The sequence below is a fragment of the Scomber scombrus genome, chromosome 23, assembly GCF_963691925.1.
Source record: "Scomber scombrus chromosome 23, fScoSco1.1, whole genome shotgun sequence".
Classification (NCBI taxonomy): domain Eukaryota; kingdom Metazoa; phylum Chordata; class Actinopteri; order Scombriformes; family Scombridae; genus Scomber; species Scomber scombrus.
Genome location: NC_084992.1, coordinates 20,901,439 through 20,919,894, shown reverse-complemented (window position 1 = coordinate 20,919,894; position 18,456 = coordinate 20,901,439). Strand labels below are relative to the sequence as shown.

Sequence of the window (18,456 nt, the reverse complement as noted above, 5' to 3'; positions counted from 1 at the left end):
ACCATAACACTACCCTTTTGCTCCCCAACACCCTTTTTTTCCTCCCAAACCCTTCCCCTTTTGATTTCATTTCCATCGCTCACCCAACTGCGTCCCCAACTGAAGGTAGTGAAAGTGGTCGGAGTACCCCAAGCTTATCCACCTACTCTGATGGCAAATCCCCCTCCTCTGCTTCTACATACGTGGCTGCTCCTCGACATTTCCACGTACCAGGTAGGCCATAACCGCACCGCTTGGCTCGCAGCTTAACTTTTAATCTTCCCTACGCATTCTATAGACGAGGCTGTGATACATGGCGTGAAGGTGAAATACCAGGTAAGCTGCCAAATCATGACATTACAAAAACAAATTACCAACCACTTTCTTAACCCCTAGCTGAAAATCATTGTTTCATTGACCTTCCAGTGGTTGAAAGTTTCTGTTGTACTTTTGATCCACCCAAAAATGTTAGTAGGTGTACATTTCTATATCCCTGCAACAAGATTAAAACTTCTTCAATACCTGGAGGCCAACCAGTGCAAGATGTTTGGTTGGTGTTAAGTTATTGTTAGTTTTGACCAAGTAATACTTTTATTTTCCAGGGAATTGGGTCTCTTCCTGCACAGGTATATGTCAATAAGTCTTGTGAAGTTAACAACATATGCTGGATTATTAATACCAAACCGGTTACAGTGGGCCTCATGCAAAAACATGTTCATATTCTTCTTCTACACCTCTCTTTTTGTAAAGGTCTGCTCGCTTGTATATACATTTTTTAAATTTAATTTTGATTAACATGTTCGTACGGTTGGTTCTTGCATGAGGCCCAGTGTCTTCACTTTGTACTTTGTAGTGTTGACGTCTTGCCTCCAGGTTGTGGTTCTTTCGATCTCTCAGGCTCTTTAATTCCTGGTGTCCCTACTGTTTGCTAATTTTAAAGCAATTCCTATCTGATCTGATGATCTGACATGAGATTGCATCACTTATAATAAAATGTACAATACATTTGGACAGGAATTGATGTTAAACAGTGTATCTTTCATTACTTTGAGTTTCTCACAGAGGAAAATCCATTTGATGTAACATATTGTTCTCATTGAGTATTGCACTGTCAGTCATGCAGAGGAAAAAAAAAAACCCTCCCATGTTGGAAGCAAGTTAAGTGGAAAAAACAGCCAACGATTATCCACTTAATGGCTTTCATAGTCTTCGTCCTTATTGCTTTTATATGGATATTGTTTCAGATGCTGGCAGGCACTGAAACAAGCCAGATAAATGACCCACATATGTTGTTTTATTGTGAGTCATGTTTCTGCTGTGGCTTAATTTGTGACAGTTGTTACTAAGCATCTCTGTCAGGGGCCTGTCTGGGTCCACTGACACTAAAATGGATTAGATCAGCCTTATGGAAGAACATACTATCTCCATTATCCTCCAGAGGGACTTAATCTAGTATTCCAGTTAACGCAACATGACCTAAATTAACTTTTAACTTTTAACTTTTAACTTTATTGTTGTGATGTTTATATTACTAATTAAGGTGCCCCTTTTTGAATGGTTTTACAATGATTACATCCTTTGAAATTCTTAAAAGATTTGCTAATACAAATGGACTGTTTGATGCCTGGGGAACATATGTGGTTTCATATATTATTCTTTGCGTGTCGATGAATTGAACTGCATCAAATAACCTCCCAATCCCCTTCAACAAAGACCAATACATTGACATATTTTGAATATGTTGCATGAATAATACAAAAAGTGCTGATGTTTCTGATGTGCCGTTATAAAAATGACAAATGTCTTGTGTTGAATCGAGCTATGCTGCGCCTCCTTTGCTTCTTCAAAATATCCCATTCCCCAGTAACTGCTAACTCATGTTTCTTTTTCTCCATTCTCTCTCTTTCTTTCTCTCCCTCTCATGTTGGCTTCTTCCATTTTCTTTCCTCTGCGCCTGTTCCCATCTCCAGAGACTATGGTCAAAGATAATATCTATAGAAAACCCCCCATCTACAGACAGCATGGTATAGTCCACTTTTAACACTACCTTCTCTGGTCTGGTCTCTGCACGATGTGTTGCATGTCGCCTGTCAGTCATCTCGTCATCTGTATATCCCGGCTCTTCTCCCTTTTAACTTGGGCCTGCACTGGTCTAGTAGACTCAATGGATATACATGCATTGGACTAGTAAAGAGGTCTGCACCCATTCAGGGCTATAAATCAACATAATAGACAAATGCAAAATCTATCAAGGTGATTGTGATTCAGTGCAAATTTGTGACAAAATGCACCTAACACTTAGCACTTAGTGAGAAGCATACTGAGACCTTATTACATCTGTGGAAAGTTACCTCAAATTTTATTTTCTATGCTGACGATCATGAAGTTAACAGTAGAATTTCTCAGTTTAAGTTTCCATGTTCATTTCTAACTAATCCACTCAAAATGTTTTGGTCGTCATTACCTAGAACAGCTTCTCACTGCCATTTAGAGCCACTCGCATGCATATAATCCTACTGTAGGTTTGAAGGGCTGATGTACTGCTCTTTACTGGCTGAAACATTTAATAAGGTTGCATTTCTAGTTACTCTCTAATCAGTGATGTCACAGGAAGTTTTTTTACAAATACAAATATAATACACCTTCTGTGGGTGGTGCAGAAGCGGTTTCCTGCCATACCTAAATTTAATTTGTAGATTTAGACTTAAAAATAACTAGAGAGAAGACAGGGAAAATAATAATAATATAATATTGCTTTAATAACATTTTCATTTTAGAAAAAATGTTTGCTTAATTGGGTTTTACTCAAACAAAGGCCAGATTTTGATGTAGACATAAAGAACCATATTTTGGCAATACAACACATTTGGGAGTGAAGTTGATTGGGATTGAGTCCTTTGGGTGTTAATTTGCTCTGTCCGTTCATGCATGTCTGCATTCATCTCACCAGCTCATTTGTTGGTTTTAGTGGTGACACTGTGACTGTTTGTTCACTGTGAATGGTTGGGTACATGCATCACTTTGTATGGTGACATTAGTGTTGTGCAAGTCACTGTTTTGATCACTGTCACTCCTGACCATTGTGTGTGTGTCTGAAATGTGGTGTGTGGTTTTCACTATAGTTTCACTCCAGCTACATGTTGCATTTCTGAAGAAACACAGCCAATCACATGAAAGGGTTCAACCAAACTGCGTGGAAATAGGAGTTTAAGGAGCTCTATCACCTATATCATAACCACTCATCCAATGGACCTCTTTAGTTCTAACTGATTGTTGGGGAGTCCCAGGTTTTTAACCTCTGTGGGACAGTTATCATTGCCACTTGGTTCATTAGTGTTCATGGCTGTTGTAATGAAAGTCATTAGAGTTGTTGGAATCAGCTGAGGCCAAGTGTAAATGACTCAGAGTTGTTACATGAGCTCAAATGTGAATGGTTGATGAGTCTCCTGGGAAGGGATCAAAAGACAGTATTGTAGGTGGGGCATAAGGGGTGTGGTAGCCTTTCCTCCTTTGTTGAGGGATGGTTTTTCTACTTTGACGTCGATCGCCTCCATCACTCCTCTTTCAAACCATCTGTCCTCTCTATCCAACATATGTATGTTGTTGTCCTCGAAAGAGTTTCCCTTATTTTTTCAGGAAAATATTAAAAGAAAGATAAAATGACCTGGATGACTGAGAATCTTCACAGATATTGCTCCTACACTGTTGAACCTTGGACTTGTGTTAAGTAGTACAGCTTTTAAAAGGGCATCACTTATGTTTTGGGTTTGTCCATTGGTTAACTTATATGATTATAAGAAGGTTGTCAAAGTCATCTAGATACCTATGCCTGATTAAAATGCAGTATGTTAAGTGATGATAGTTAGTTATTGATTATTCAAAAAGTGAGAAAATGAAGCAGGAAGGAAGGTAATCAATATTGCCACCTAAAGACATAATGTTGGTCTTTTATATTTGCTTTTTGTATTATGACCAAATTACTAATCTGTACGCATGATTGATCAAAACACAATGTTAACATAAAACACATTTAAACATGCTAAATTTGAAGTATATCCAAACATTTCTGCCCAATTCAGGTGGTTTATTGAGATTTGATTGTCCGTAATCTATCCTCAGTTTATTTTACTGTATTTACATTGGACTACATAGCAGTTGTGTAGTAGGGCTGCAACTAATGATTATTTTCATTATTGATTATTCTGCTTTTACCATCGCATAGGGCAATGAAAACCAGCAAATCATCACAACTTATAACCTGGAATCAATAAATAATCAATTACCAATACAAGTTGCAGATTAATTTGGGGTAATGGCAGTTAAAGCTAGTACTAATCAGCAATGCATATAAATGGAGAATCACAACTGTATAAAAAGGAGAGTTAAGTTAAGTTAACAAATGTATTAACAAAAACATAATATAGCAATATGAATTTACTATCTGTACACACTTCAATACCATAACACAGCTTGTCATGGAGAAAAGTGTTAGTTAAAAGGAGGTTTTGACCAGATGGTTAAACTAAATGAAAGTTCAAGGGTTCAAATACGGCAATGATGAGTATCCATATCAAATGTCGTGATAATCAGGGCTGTAGTTGCTCAGATGACCAATGGGCCAAACTCCCAAAATGTGGGTGTATCCCTTTAAGAACAATGTTGATACAAATGTTGGTGGTTGCTATCCACCCTGTTTTATTGTACAGTTACACAATGCATGTGGAGCTCCCTGTAGGTGCTGTCTACAGCTGATGATGTCATGGTCCATGGGTGATTTACTCTAGAGTTAATAGTGCAGTACACTGGAGCTTAGAGGCAGATGATCCAGCACGTTAACTATGACATCCTGTAACATCTGACTGTTTTACAGCTTCTAGAACATCCTGGCAGGATGGGGACGATAGCAAGGTGGGTGTGAGTGTATGTGTTTACACAAAAGTGTCTATCTGTCTGTCCATATCTGTCTTTTTTCAAGTCACATTTAATACTCTACAGATACATCCATTTACTAATTCACTAACTCATTATTTTCCATCATCCATCACTTCTGTCCATCTTCCTGTCTCTGTCTCTCTTTCTGTCCCTCCTCCTCTCTCTACAGAGGACCAGTTGGATGATCTTGAAGAGTGAGGTCGATGGACATATGGGTCCAGAAGACCTTGACCCCTGCAAGTCAACCTGCAGTCTGCCCACTGACACCTCCCAGCCGAGTGAGTAGCCAATCACAAGCTCGCTCTGGTGTGAGTGACATGAAATAAACAACACAGATCTTGGACCAAAAACTAGATTGTAAAATGAACATGAATGTCTGGTCTCTCATCAGATTTCCCCTACAGTAAGTCTGCATCCTTACCCGGCTATGGAAGGAATGGCATCTATAAGGTGAGCTACCAAATTTGTGATGGCTCGTCCAAATATTGTTATTGCTGAAGTGGTTGCTTTGGTCAAAACTGGATTACAAAGTGGCTGTAATAAGTATTAAAAATTCATTTAAAATGTTCCAAAGTTTCCAGTAGGGTAGTGAAAAAAGTAGAAGGAGAAGCAGAAGAATTTATTATGATAATCGAGTAATTTAGATATGAAATTGAGAAATTACTCAAATAAAGCCCCTCTATGCATTCATAATAATAATTTCAAAGTTTCTACATTAAAAAATCAACACCTATTGGCTTTAAATATTGTTAAACCAAAGAAGGGACAGTAAAGGGAATCTATATGAGTAATTATTCAACAAACAAGGCAGCATAAAAAAACGGGAATTTGCAAGGAAGGGGAAGAAGAGGAAAGGTACCAAAATCCCAATTTCCATAGCTATGGCCAGTTTTTCTATCATTGACTAAAGTAAGTAAGCGGTGAGATCTCTGAATGGCAACTTAGCTAAAAATAGGTTCAACTGGTGGTCATATGAGTTGTAAAGAAACTAACAGTTTAGCCAGATTAGCTACGATTTTGTTTGGAACTAAAACCAAAATTGACTTCACATGAAATGATAATAGTACCCCATTGCACAGGAAAACCCTAAGTGCAAACTGTAAGACAAGAAGGAAGTCGGTCTGGCTCTCTGGGTTTGCTACTTGATCAAAGAAAGAGAAGGCCTTGACAGAGGTGTTGGTTGGATCTGACTGCTGTTATATTTGGGCCACTGGGTGGTGCTGTTTCTTATTCCAGCTCTATCACCCACTGAGGTACCGATCCTGCATGTTTTATATGTTTCCCTTTTCCAACACACCTGATTGAAATGAATGGGTCATCGTCAGGCTTCTACAGAGGTTGCTGACAAGATGATCATTTGAATCAGGTGTGTTGGAAAAGGGAAACATCTAAAACATGCAGGACAAGGGTTCCCCAGGACCAGAATTGAAAAACACTGGTCTAACAGGCCTCTAACTTCATGTGTTTACACCATGGGTTTTATCAAATCAACACTTTCCTCCCCCACACAACCTCCCACCTACACTAATCAACACAGGAAGTTTCAGAGCAGCATTTAAGACCATTTAAGTGTTTTCTGCAGTTTTAAAAATCAACTTCAATGAGCTTTTCTCTCACAGTTTTGGTATCACATTACACAGAGGTCGGTCAGTACCATTCACTCCACACAGGCAGGGCTCCGGTTTATTATGAGGACGTTGGGGGTATTTAGTCTATCATCCACTGATGTGACGTTGCTGCTCTCCCTCTGAGTTTGTTGATGGATAGAGGACAGGCAGACAAAACAGAACAGAGAAGGAAATGAAAGCTCAGGAGCCATGACGGATTCATGGCACAAAAGATATTGAACTATTTTTCACTTGCTGACATGACTGGTTAGTGTTGTTGACAATGTGGATTTAGTGTGTTGGAAGCAGAATGAAGGGAGATATATTGTTTTCTATTAACCGTGGAGCTATGTAACATTATACTTAAAATATACAATACATTTTGGTGCAAGCACATTGCATACATATAGAGTGATATACAGTAGTGCTCGATCTCCATTTAAAGTAAAATTTGATCGCACTTAATTGGATGTTTGTTTTATTCTGCTAAGGTATAAAAAAGGGTATAAATTGAATGCCATGTGTTCTCTTTCAAGACTGAGTCTATAGCCAAGCTAGCGGCCCTTTGAGGCTAAATGCTGATATGCCCAAAATTATGTTTAGACAGTATAGTTTCCCAGGTTCATATTAGATTATTGTATTAGTATGCTTACATTTAATCAGCACAATTAAACAAAGTGCAACTTATAATGAAGCTCAAGCTGATATTGTACCCTGATGTTGACTGTTACGACCCAAAAATGTCTAGGGGGGAGGGAAGTAGCAATTGGTTTTTTACCAATAACAGAAACAAGAGGACAACTGAAGTATGAAGGCAAAACCAAGTATTTATTTAACAAATCAGAAGGATAAACAGAAAACCTGAGGGTCAATAAACAACTAAGGACGGACTTCACTTAAAATAAGGAAGTCGGTTTGTTAAATTTAACTGACAGCACCACTACTAGTCACTAACACAGAGTCACACGCAAGGCAACAACTGCACTGCCGGATGGCCCACTCGCCCACAGAAAGGAGAAGCTGGAGCCTTTATACTGGGGCTGATTGCATTGGGGTACAGCTGTGGTGATCAGCTGAGGGAGGAGGAGGGCAGTACCTACACAAACACACTACAGCACATGACAGTGACACAACATGAAATATCAGGCGACCACCAAAGTGATAACATCCTGTTGAGAACAAAGAATGTCTACCAAGTTTTGTGCCAGTCCATCCAATAATTTTTGAGATATTACACCAAAAACTAAAAATTTGAACGTCATTCTGATGCTAGAGAAAAGGTCAGGGTTTCACCTAGTCATTAGAAAATGATCATGCTTGGAACCACAAATGTCTGTAAGTTCAATGGAAATGTACCCAATAGCAATGACAATGTACCAAATAGTGACTTTTGACAGACCAAGGTGGTTGAGTCACTGGCATAGCCATGCTGCCATCATTTATGCTTTATTACCATAATGCCTAATAGTGATACTGACCAAAAAGCCAGAAAACAGTCATGACACAACACAAAAAGAGTCTCAAGAACCACAACCCATATTAGCTTTCTAAGTAATGTCTACTTCTTGTCTATAAGCATGGTCACATGTCTTGTGTTCCACCTTGGCTTGTTCAACTAGCTACTAAACAAATATCCAGCAGGGAAAAAGTGTACATCGATTTACAGGCTAGCTATCTTCTTAGCTAGTCAGTGCATCTTGAACAGCTTGTAAAACATACTTAAAATGTAAGTTTAGATTCTAAATGTTGTGGTCCTGATTCTTCAACGTCAATACTTCGTCCTTAGTCCGACTTAGTCCTTAGCTTGTTAACTGCAGTTTCTAGTGAGCGGGTTTCTTTCAATTGTTTAAGCAACCCTCAAACCAGATTACGTATCTCCATTAGCAGACGGAAAACGCTTTCCAACATGAGTGCTTCCTTCTTTTTCGGTTGCCTTATAGTCTTTCCAAACTAGATGATGTAAGTTCACGATCAGAGGTATGTGTGACACTCACTTCCTGTTGGTCACCCTGAAAGAATTTGAGCAAATTAAGTACAAACGCAGTGACTAAAAAGCTTTCAAATGAAACTAGGCTTTGATGAAAAGCAGCAATGTTCTGGCCTGAATTGTGGTCTAAAAGGTGTATACTGTATGTGTGTTCCTGCAGGCTGCTGAGATGGTGGAGGATGAAGTGGACCCAGACTCCCAGAGCTGGGGTGGCATGAGAGGTGAGAGTGGGCTGTTAATCCTTAGCTCTTTATTTTGGTCTTGCTAATGTAAGTTGTTTACAAGCCTATTCCATTGTTGCATTGCTCATTCGTGCATCAGCTAAATGCTGAAATTACATACAGCTTTGTGACTTCATGCAGACTCTAACTGCAAAGTACTTCTGACACATATTAAATATGATTCATTTATTAATTTAAATGTATGTTAACCCTTAAATCTGCAATATAACATCATAGTCATAAAGTAAAAGTTTGAGTATCTGTGGTAAATTCCCTTAATTTAGAACCAGACAAATTAGTTGTTGAATTGTGGAAAAAATTGATCCAGAATTTGAACGTGAACCAAATTAATTAGATTGAATGCTTTATCACGTTTCTACATCGTGTAATTTTAAGCTTCTGATTAAGCTCCCTGTTAGTTGGCTAAATGCTCACTGTCTTTCATTGGCGTCTAAGCATTTCCGATAGAATTCCAAAGACCCTTTTTCTTTCTTTCAATTATAAAAGAATGTGTTGATTAAATCAATTAAAAATCGTTCCAACATTATTTTAGAATGCGAAATAGGATGACTATGATTAAGTTGGACACCAAAAACAGAAAAGCTGCTGCCAGTTATTGCATGTCCACACTGTGACTGGACCAAAATATTCCATAGGAGCTTTAGTCAAGGAGTTAGGAGTTTTTATGTACTTGTTCCTTTGAGAACCAGATAATACAGTTGCTTGGCAATTGTCCAGATAATTAGACCAGTTGAGTTTTGTGTCCAATCAAGCCAAACTCTTACTACTTTAAAGACAATAAACAGGACTTTTACTTCTGAAGAACTCTTTCCACTTTGCAACTCTATTGTTTCATTATAAAACCTGTAATACAGAGCCAACACACAAGAGCTGTGTCACTGTGTTAATACATGCTACTGCACTGTGTACATCTATGTGCAGTATTAATGGAAAGGTCACAGATTCAATCCCCACCTCCAGATAAAAGTATTAGCTAACTTTTAGCTACATTTTAAATGATAATATGCAAAAAGGCCACATCATCTTTCCTTTTAAGTACAGATCTAAGGTCAGTTTACAATCCCTATTACATTGTTCCCATGCTAGTGGAGCCCTGCAGCTCTGGCTCTAGATCAGTCAGTGGAGGTAACAGTGTGGAGCGATGATGTCATTTTTCCAGCTGCAGAATTATTGATGTGTGTTTATAAGTGTGCATGTGTGTGTGTGTGTGTGTGTGTGTACAGTCCCGGCTGTATCTTGGGCAAAGAGTAAGTTGCCAAACTCGTAACAGAGTGTGTGTGTGTGTGTGTGTGTGTGTGTGTGTGTGTGTGTGTGTGTGTGTGTGTGTGTGTGTGTGTGTGTGTGTGTGTGTGTGTGTGTGTGTGTGTGTGTGCGTGTGTGTGTTTGTGTGTGTGTGCGCAGAACAACCTTTTATAATGCTTTTGACGCCTTTTGAAACCCAATATTTTTGAGTAGAGTTGAGACCACTAGTTGTAATTTATTTTCAGGCTGTATCATAATAGGCCTACAATTCAAATAAAAACTCATTGTTCCACCATGTTAATTCTCTCTCTCTCTCTTTTCTTTCCTTCTCAGAGTACAAGGTAAGATTTCCCTCATTTGTTAATACTTAGAAAATAATATTCTTGGTAGCATTATATGAACACTGGATTATAATTGTTTTCCTTAATAAATCTCCTACAATGCTTACTTGTGTGCTTGCCAGGTCTACCCCTATGAAATGCTGGCAGTGACGCATAGAGTGAAAGTGAAGCTTCCCAGAGACATAGATCGTACCAGACTGGAGGTGAGCTCTAATCTTCCTCTCCCTGCTCTGTCATTTCCCCTCTTCAATCCACAGGTCATTAAAAAGCAGGAGAAAATGAGAATGCACAGCTTAGTTATGAGTTAGAAAGTCAAAAGTGTGCGGTGTGGGTAAGGCAGCAAGGAAGCTACTGTATAAGCCAAAGCTTAAAGAAATGCCACCTCCAATTTCTGTAAAGGTGGATAAAAGTTTATTTTCTGTTTTTTCTTCAATATATATGTACACTATGGCCAAAAGTATATGGACAGGGGTTTGTTTTCTGTCATTTGTCTTTCATGGTGTGAGCATAGACCTCTAAAGGCCTCCGTATGCTTCACAGGAAGTGCTTTTCAAGTAACAAGGTTAGGTCAGGAACCCTCTTTCCACCTTCAATCTTAGACAACAAAAATATGATTATATTAGAAATTAAGAGGAAAGTTACACAACTTTGGTATCTTGGTGGTGGTATGATGCATTCAGGGCCACTGAGGGCATCAGGATCTATCATGTCATTTTGGTACTTTTTTCTTAGAGGGCAAAATGATTAAATTAAATTACATAAATGGATTTAGTATTTCACCATCAGAATTATATTTCTGGCGATATGGTTGAGGGCTTTGAAATTGCATTCAGACCACCATTTTGGAGGATAAAATCAGCAGAAAATCCAATTGCTCAGTTGACTGAATAAATAAACATCGGGAACAAATGGGAGAATTTGGACCTCAGTATTTCTAAACCTTGGCTACAGCCCTGTGTGTATGCATCTTCAATTTGATGCATACATACTGCTGCCACATCAGCAACAATAAACTGTGTCAGTAGGCAGTGATTAGTGTTACTAACATTAGGTTGACAGCAGGTAACAATGCCCTGTAGGCTCACGTTGCATTCTTTAATAATATTAACAAGGTGTGAGGTGCCACTGGCATGTTTTTGATCATTTTTACTCCCACCTTGAGTATAGCCATTACAAACAGGTATAAACTGGTATAAGCACTGTCAGACAACCTTCTATGACCTAGTTTGTTTTTAGCATATTGAAACCATTAGTTTCATTTAGTGGAAATCTAGGCAACGGTTTGGGAAGTCCCTTTCTTGTATCAACATGACAATGCTCGTGTGAACAAAGCCAGCTCCATAAAGAAATGTTTTTCCCAGTTTGGTGTGGAAGAACTGGCCCGCACAAAGCCCTGACCTCAACCCTTTCCAACACCTTCGGGCAAATAAAGCTTGGCTCACAGTCGGCGAATGCCCGACCGCACTAATGCTCTTGTGCCTGAATAGGAGCAAATCTCTGCAGGCAAGTTCCAAAATCTGGTTGAAGGATTTCCCAGAAGACTGGAGACCATTATAGCAGCAGATTAATGCCCATGGTTTTGGAAAGAGATGTTCAACAATCACATATGGGTGTAATATTCGGGTGTCCACATACTTTTGGTCTTGTGGCACACTTTACTGCAAGAAAAATGCTTAAGTTCGAGCTGTACTTTGTGCAAATTAAAGTGAATAAATTGTCAGATTTTATTGAAAATGTGAATATAATTGGCAGTACTGTTGGTTTTAGGTTCTGAAGTTGTATTACATTACTAGCACTTTCTCAGGGTCACAGCAAGTTTAACCCACATGTATGCCTTATAATGAAAAATTAAGCCTAATTGGACTTAATGTCCTGTAATAACTAATTTCCTGCAGCTGTTTTTCTTAAACTACCCATTTACAGATTCGGAGCTCTCATTAACATTGCTCACTTGAAAACAGCAAATGTTTTAGTCATCTTAAATAAACTTCCACATCGGATAAAAACCCCATTTCCGAACTTTACCATAAATTCTGGTTAGTCTTGTGGTGTAGCTCTGATGTCCCCAGAAGAGGTTTCATGAACTTTTTCCTTTCAAAAACACCCCCCCCCCCCCCCCCCTTAAAACATTTAAACCTTCTGTAACCTTAACATGAGAACTCCCTGTGAGACTTTTGATTATGGGAATATCGTCCCAAGAGGAGTCGGATCGTCGGGATGTTGAGGTGTTACTGACGCAAGAGATCCCCTCTGTGGTTGAGAGCACTAGACTGCAGTTGTATGGTCATTTGTGTCAATGCTGAAGAAATATTTCAACCTCTCTTTAACCCACCACTGCTCCTGAACCTTAACCCCAAAGTGCTGTTGGTTTACCCAAACTAATCAGCAGCTAAACTCGGTATCAGAACTCAAACTCAGAGCCAAGACCGAGGCCCTTTTCCATGAGGCGGTTCAACCAAATATGATATTTTTGACCTGTAGCTGTTTAAAGTGCAGAGGCAAAACTTACAGGAGTAGTTGGACATTTTAGTGAAATGTGCATATTCACTTTGTTACTGAGTGTGAGAAAGAAAGAAAAAGATGGATACAATAGCCTGGATCTGTCCTCAGAATGAGTTACAATGTGGTGAAATGTGTCCCTCCCCTCTCTGTATCTGCACAGCGTGGGTGTGTATGTGTCATGCTTCTTCTATTATAGTATCTGCTTTTCACTTTACACGCCAGCAGTGTTGTCATCATCCTGCAGACAAAAAGTCTGTTGATAGAAGCAGCTTGTAATTTATTGTGAAGAGCATGCAACAAACAGCAATCTGTAGATGTGATGTTAATACATAACAAATTATATTAGTACATGTTCAAACTCATATTTGGTTTGGTTAGATTTGACATTTTTTATGTATTATTTTGGTAAACAGTGATGATTATTTTTTCATTCACTCATTTGTTTAGTGCTTTTAGCAAGTGTGACTTAAAATATGGATGCCTTTGAAGGTACTAAGTAGTACTGCTAATACATTTCTGTCTTTGGATCCAAATTAGCATGTTGCACACCTGAAAATCAGTGATGTCACAGCCAGTGTTTTGCCATCAGCCGGTCATGATTGGGTTGTGGCCAAAAGTGCCACACCCATGAAGCTTATTTACCTTTTGATTTGTGATAGTTAAAATTGTAACAATAAGAAGTAATGGTTTGAGAAGGTACTGTTATGGTTCTTCACAATCTGAAGAAAATTATTTAATAATACAATACTGTACTGTGTGACATATTTAGAAAATCTAATTTTCCTGGTAATTGAGATGGTATACTAGGTCCCTTTTCTATCATGTTATTATCCTGTCAGCATAACGGGTACAAAAATAAAAGGGATCGGGATGTTGTTACCTCAGGGTGGAAATCTATCGCTCTGCATTCCTCACTCAGGTTGTTATGGAAACCAGGTTATTGGCCATCACACAACAACAGCCTGCCTCTAATTTACCATGACTATCATCGGAGAGACTCACAACTGCTGTGCACAGTATGGCCAAACTTTTGCAATAAATGGGCTTATGCTTTTGTTCTGGGTCTAAATCAGCACCATGCATGTTTTTGTTCCACGGTATATTCTTGACATTTACAGAGGAGTTTGCAATGTGCAGTGTGAGCCAAGCTTGGTTTTGGAGAGCAATTTTGTTTGGATAAACTTCTGAGGCACAGATTTCAGTTTAGTGTGTTAAAACCTCAGTACAGAAGGCAACGTAGCATCTGTTTATGTGGCGAACACAAACATTGTCTAAATATTGGATGAATGACGTATATGTGAGTCCAGTTTGAGAGCAGGCTATTGATGTACCATAAAACAGAAGTGGGTAATATATGCAAACAATCAAAATGTTCTTTGGTTTGCTAATTGCACACTTTGCTAGGACAAAGTGTGCTATTGTTACTGTTATTTAGGAATCTCCTGGCTACTGTCTCGCTGTAAACACTGGAGTCTCCTGAGAAGAAATTCATTAGCACATCATGGGGAAAATGACACGCCAGGTTTAGGAAGACAGGTGCCAGATATGTTTTTTAGCAGCAGAACTCGGCTGGAGGCTAAAATAATCTCATTGGTTCAGGTAAAAAAAAACCCTGATGAACTGAGCCAAAGAACCAGATGTTGTCTGTCTTAGTAGCATATTTGGTTTATCTCTGTGAAGCTTAGTGAAAATTCAACAAATATAAGCAAAGAGAAAGCTGGTGTTGATCACACTGCACATTCAAGCCAAAATCAATTATTTTCTCTGGAACTGCCACGATCAGTTGATGGGGGCTGTACTTAAACTTTAGTGACCAATGACACATAGATTTGTAATGTTGACCAATTACAATAAGGAATCCAAGGTAGAGGATGTTATTTAGTAGCTGTATTGTAACATTCAATTTTATATAACCGTGCCCTGTCATAATGCAAAGTTATGCCAGTTTTAGCTCACCTCTTTGTACCTATTTTGCCATAACTGAAACTACCCACGAATAATGGTACTGTCGCTACTGCCAAACTGCAAGCAATCACTACATAAAGCCTCCTGCAGTCTGTTTCATGACGATGCACCGATTTATTTTGCTTGACCACTTTATAGTGTGACCACGCTCTTAGGAAGAAACATTAACTGAAAGTCTCTATCTAGCCATAATAACTTATTTAGGTAATATAGTTAGCCTAACTGAGCTTTCAAGTTCACAGTATCCACTATCAATCAGCCCATACAATGTAGGTGCTGTTGGTTAGCTAGTTAGTACGGCTGGGTATCGTTTAAAAAATTACAATAACGGTACCAATCCAAGTACCCTTAAAGTGATACTGACACCAATTGAGTACTAAATTCGATACCCATTCCACATTTTATGCTCTTGCTTTTATCCAGTGTAACAGGCATGTAGTATAGACACACTTTAGAGCGTCTAGGTGGCATCTTGGCTGAACTGTTAAGCGCCCTAACTCAAAATCACCACGACTTCACCACCACAGATGGGTTGTAGCTGCTGTGGCAGTGGACCAATCACAAGTCGCATTAAGTCAAAGAATGTTTGTGGTGATTGGCTCTGAGCAAGTCCATATAAATAGTCATATTTTATATCTCTGGGTGCAAAAAGGATCGATTGCAGGTATCGTTTGACGGGAGAGGCTTCTATACTACTTGGTGTCGATTTATTCGGTCAATACATTAAAGGTATTGAGTACTGATACCCAGCCCTACTAGCTGGCCAGCCTGCTTCCTTAAAAAACAATTACATGGCCTTGACAACATTACCCACTATATTTTGATCATTAATGTGTATTCAACTCATTAGCACCCTTTGGAGCTTACTTAAAATCAAATAACACCTAAATAATAAAATAGTTGCTTGTTAATGCATTCCAAAAGAAACCATGTGGGCAATTTGCTGATCTGCTGCCATCATCAGTTGGTTGAAGAAACTATAGTTGTAGTCAACAATACTACAAGACTATTTAGAGGTTAGAGAAGGATCACCTTAATGGTCAAAGTACACAAACATTGACTGTTAGTTGAAGCGGGTACAAAAACCTGGTCTTCAGTCTCGAAGTCAGACCTCCCTTCAACCATCCACCCTGGAGACATTGCATGGCTGAACAAGCACTCTCCATCTCCATCATCAATAAACCAAATGAGGGAATATATATTTGAATGAGTGGTGTTCAAGTAGAGTTTGAGACTGTCCTCACTGGTCTCTTTAAAGATTAAAACAATGTTGATCTTTTTGCACTAAGTCAGTATTTTTCCTTTGCTGTGTTTTGCATTTCCAGAGACATCTATCACCTGAAGACTTCTATCGGGTGTTCGGCATGACCTTGGATCAGTTTGACCGCCTGGCTCTATGGAAGAGGAACGACATGAAGAAGAGGGCACGCCTTTTTTAGACCAAAAGAAAAAGGCACCAAGCAACATCTCAATAATCACCCGTCCTGTGTGGAAGGAATTATAAAAGAAAAAAACAACAACTCATCCGAAATATCTATATATGCACCGCCATGATACCCCAACTTTCCACCTGTAAAACGCAATGCCATCTGCCTGTGATGTAACGGAGAGGCGCTCCGTGCGGGGAACATTTTCACGATGTTGAGGCAGCATCTATAGCTTTTTGTATGCGATGTGGTCCGAATGTTTGACTGACAACCTTAACGGAGGAGAAGGAGGAGCTGCGTTTGCATGGCCTGTGTTGATGCTCCTCGCCTCCTATGTGGTTTCTGCATCTACCCCCACCCGCCCATCCAGGCGCTTTCATACTCCCTGGCACAAAAAAAAACAACAACAAAAAAACAGCTTTTTGTAATTCTCGTGCAGGCCTTCTTCCAGGTTTCTGTGGTTCTGACTGTTTTATGTGCGCCTTCTTCTACTCTGTCAATCTTGACTTATCTCCCTGTTTTTATCTTGAGTTTTTCACCCACAGCTTGTTTGTTTTCAATTTGTGAGGGTTTATCATGTTATCTGTCTGCATATCATTTGTTTTTTTGCCTTCTCTCTCTCGCTGTCTCTCCATCATCTTAAGTTGTTTTCCCTGCACTGAGTTCATTTTTACACCCTCGCCATTACTCTAGGATGGTGAAGAGACTGCAGAATCACTGCAAACACGTTCACTGCTGAAGCATGCCAAGGCCAAAGACAGGGATAAGAAAACTACTTGAGCTTCTCTGATCTTTTACTTCAAAAACTGTCAGAGCACCTTATCATACGCTTTTGTTTTCAATTTCAAGCTCAATCAGAGAGGACTGGCTTGGTAGTTTTTTGACATGCGTGCCCTGATACGTTTGAATGCAGTCCCATATCTTACACAAGCCCCTCGTAAATCTGCGCAGATAGGGGAGCCAAGGCTGGAAAGGGGCCACAACATAGCAGTGAATCACAGATAGGGAGGGGGAATAAAAAAGGAGAATGCGGGGCCCTGCAGATCCCTCACTAGACATACAGCGCAGAAGGGTTTCAGGGTGTGCAAAGGTGTCAAACATGCAGCATTGCCAGAGTGACAGGCACTCACATCAACAAAACAGAAAATGAAATTATTTTTATAAGCTATTTTTGACTTCTGGAAAGGATCATTAAAGCAATCATCAGACACAGCTGAGAGAAATCATGATTTTTGTTACAAGACAAAAAAGCCCATGCTGACTTTGTTAAGCTTCACAGACCTGCAGCAGCACTTAAGCATAACAAGTGAGGTCTTGCTTGATTTAAAAACTCAATACTATAACTGTGTTATACCTTCTCAGATAGAGATTTAACTCTTTATATGTTTGTTGTTTGAAAGAATTGTCACGTACAGTCAAAGCTACACATTTAAGCTGAAGTACATTGGCTTCGCTTGATTTCTGGGCAGTAAATCCATCAACTCTACAACTAACATACTGTAAGGTGTATGTGAACATATACTGGACATATACCAGATATTTTTGTCTGTATACAAGCCATGGTGTATAACTCTTCAGGCATGCATGAGGATGGGAAAATGGGGTTTTGTCCTATAACCTCAGTTAAGAAATGTATGAAAATAATACCATCAATGTGGTTTGAGTGATTGATTATTTTCTGGTTAAATTACATCTGATTAAAAGGCCCGGGTCAGCTGCTTACATTAGCTTGAGTTAGATATTTATTTAATTGCAATATTAAGGAAGGGATATTGTTTTTTGCGATCTTAAGGGTGTAGTGTCGAGTGAATGGCACCGCAGTTTTCTTTTCTTTTTTTTGAAGAAAAACATATCAAATTTTGAGTTTATTTTGAGTGTTGAATCAAATTTTGCTCCTGTAAGTAACACACTAACTGTTGTCATAAACCGTCATGTCTTCTTTCTAATATTCATCTGCTATTAAAGTGCTTTATCCAAACTACAGAGTCACAATGGATTGGAGTGCTTGTGTTTATTAAATGATTGTGAAAAATCAGTTTGTTCTTCGTATGGAATGACTTTAATATAATATACTATTTACTTCAAGTAAAGTGTATAACATAGATGTGTGGATGTTTTTTAAAAGATCTCCATGAGAAGGAATTGAGTCTATTATATATATGTATATGATCAATAGTGATAGATGATCACCAAATACTTCTTCCCATTAGGTCTGTCACGATAATTACTTAT

The 18,456-nt window shown here is 38.9% G+C and overlaps 1 protein-coding gene across 2 annotated transcripts in view; it reads left to right on the top strand.

Annotated features, from left to right (window-relative positions):
• The window catches only part of ablim2 (actin binding LIM protein family, member 2), a 70,071-nt gene extending 51,851 nt beyond the window's left edge, over positions 1 to 18,220 (top strand). For both annotated transcript variants that reach the window (XM_062444349.1, XM_062444348.1), the window contains 8 exons: positions 106 to 213; positions 4,850 to 4,887; positions 5,081 to 5,189; positions 5,303 to 5,361; positions 8,666 to 8,726; positions 10,323 to 10,330; positions 10,453 to 10,533; positions 16,123 to 18,220. In XM_062444349.1, coding sequence (XP_062300333.1) covers positions 106 to 213; positions 4,850 to 4,887; positions 5,081 to 5,189; positions 5,303 to 5,361; positions 8,666 to 8,726; positions 10,323 to 10,330; positions 10,453 to 10,533; positions 16,123 to 16,236 — 578 coding nt within the window. In that variant the 3' untranslated portion in view covers positions 16,237 to 18,220. The remainder of the gene's footprint in view (positions 1 to 105; positions 214 to 4,849; positions 4,888 to 5,080; positions 5,190 to 5,302; positions 5,362 to 8,665; positions 8,727 to 10,322; positions 10,331 to 10,452; positions 10,534 to 16,122) is intronic.
• The last annotated feature ends 236 nt before the right edge of the window (positions 18,221 to 18,456 follow it).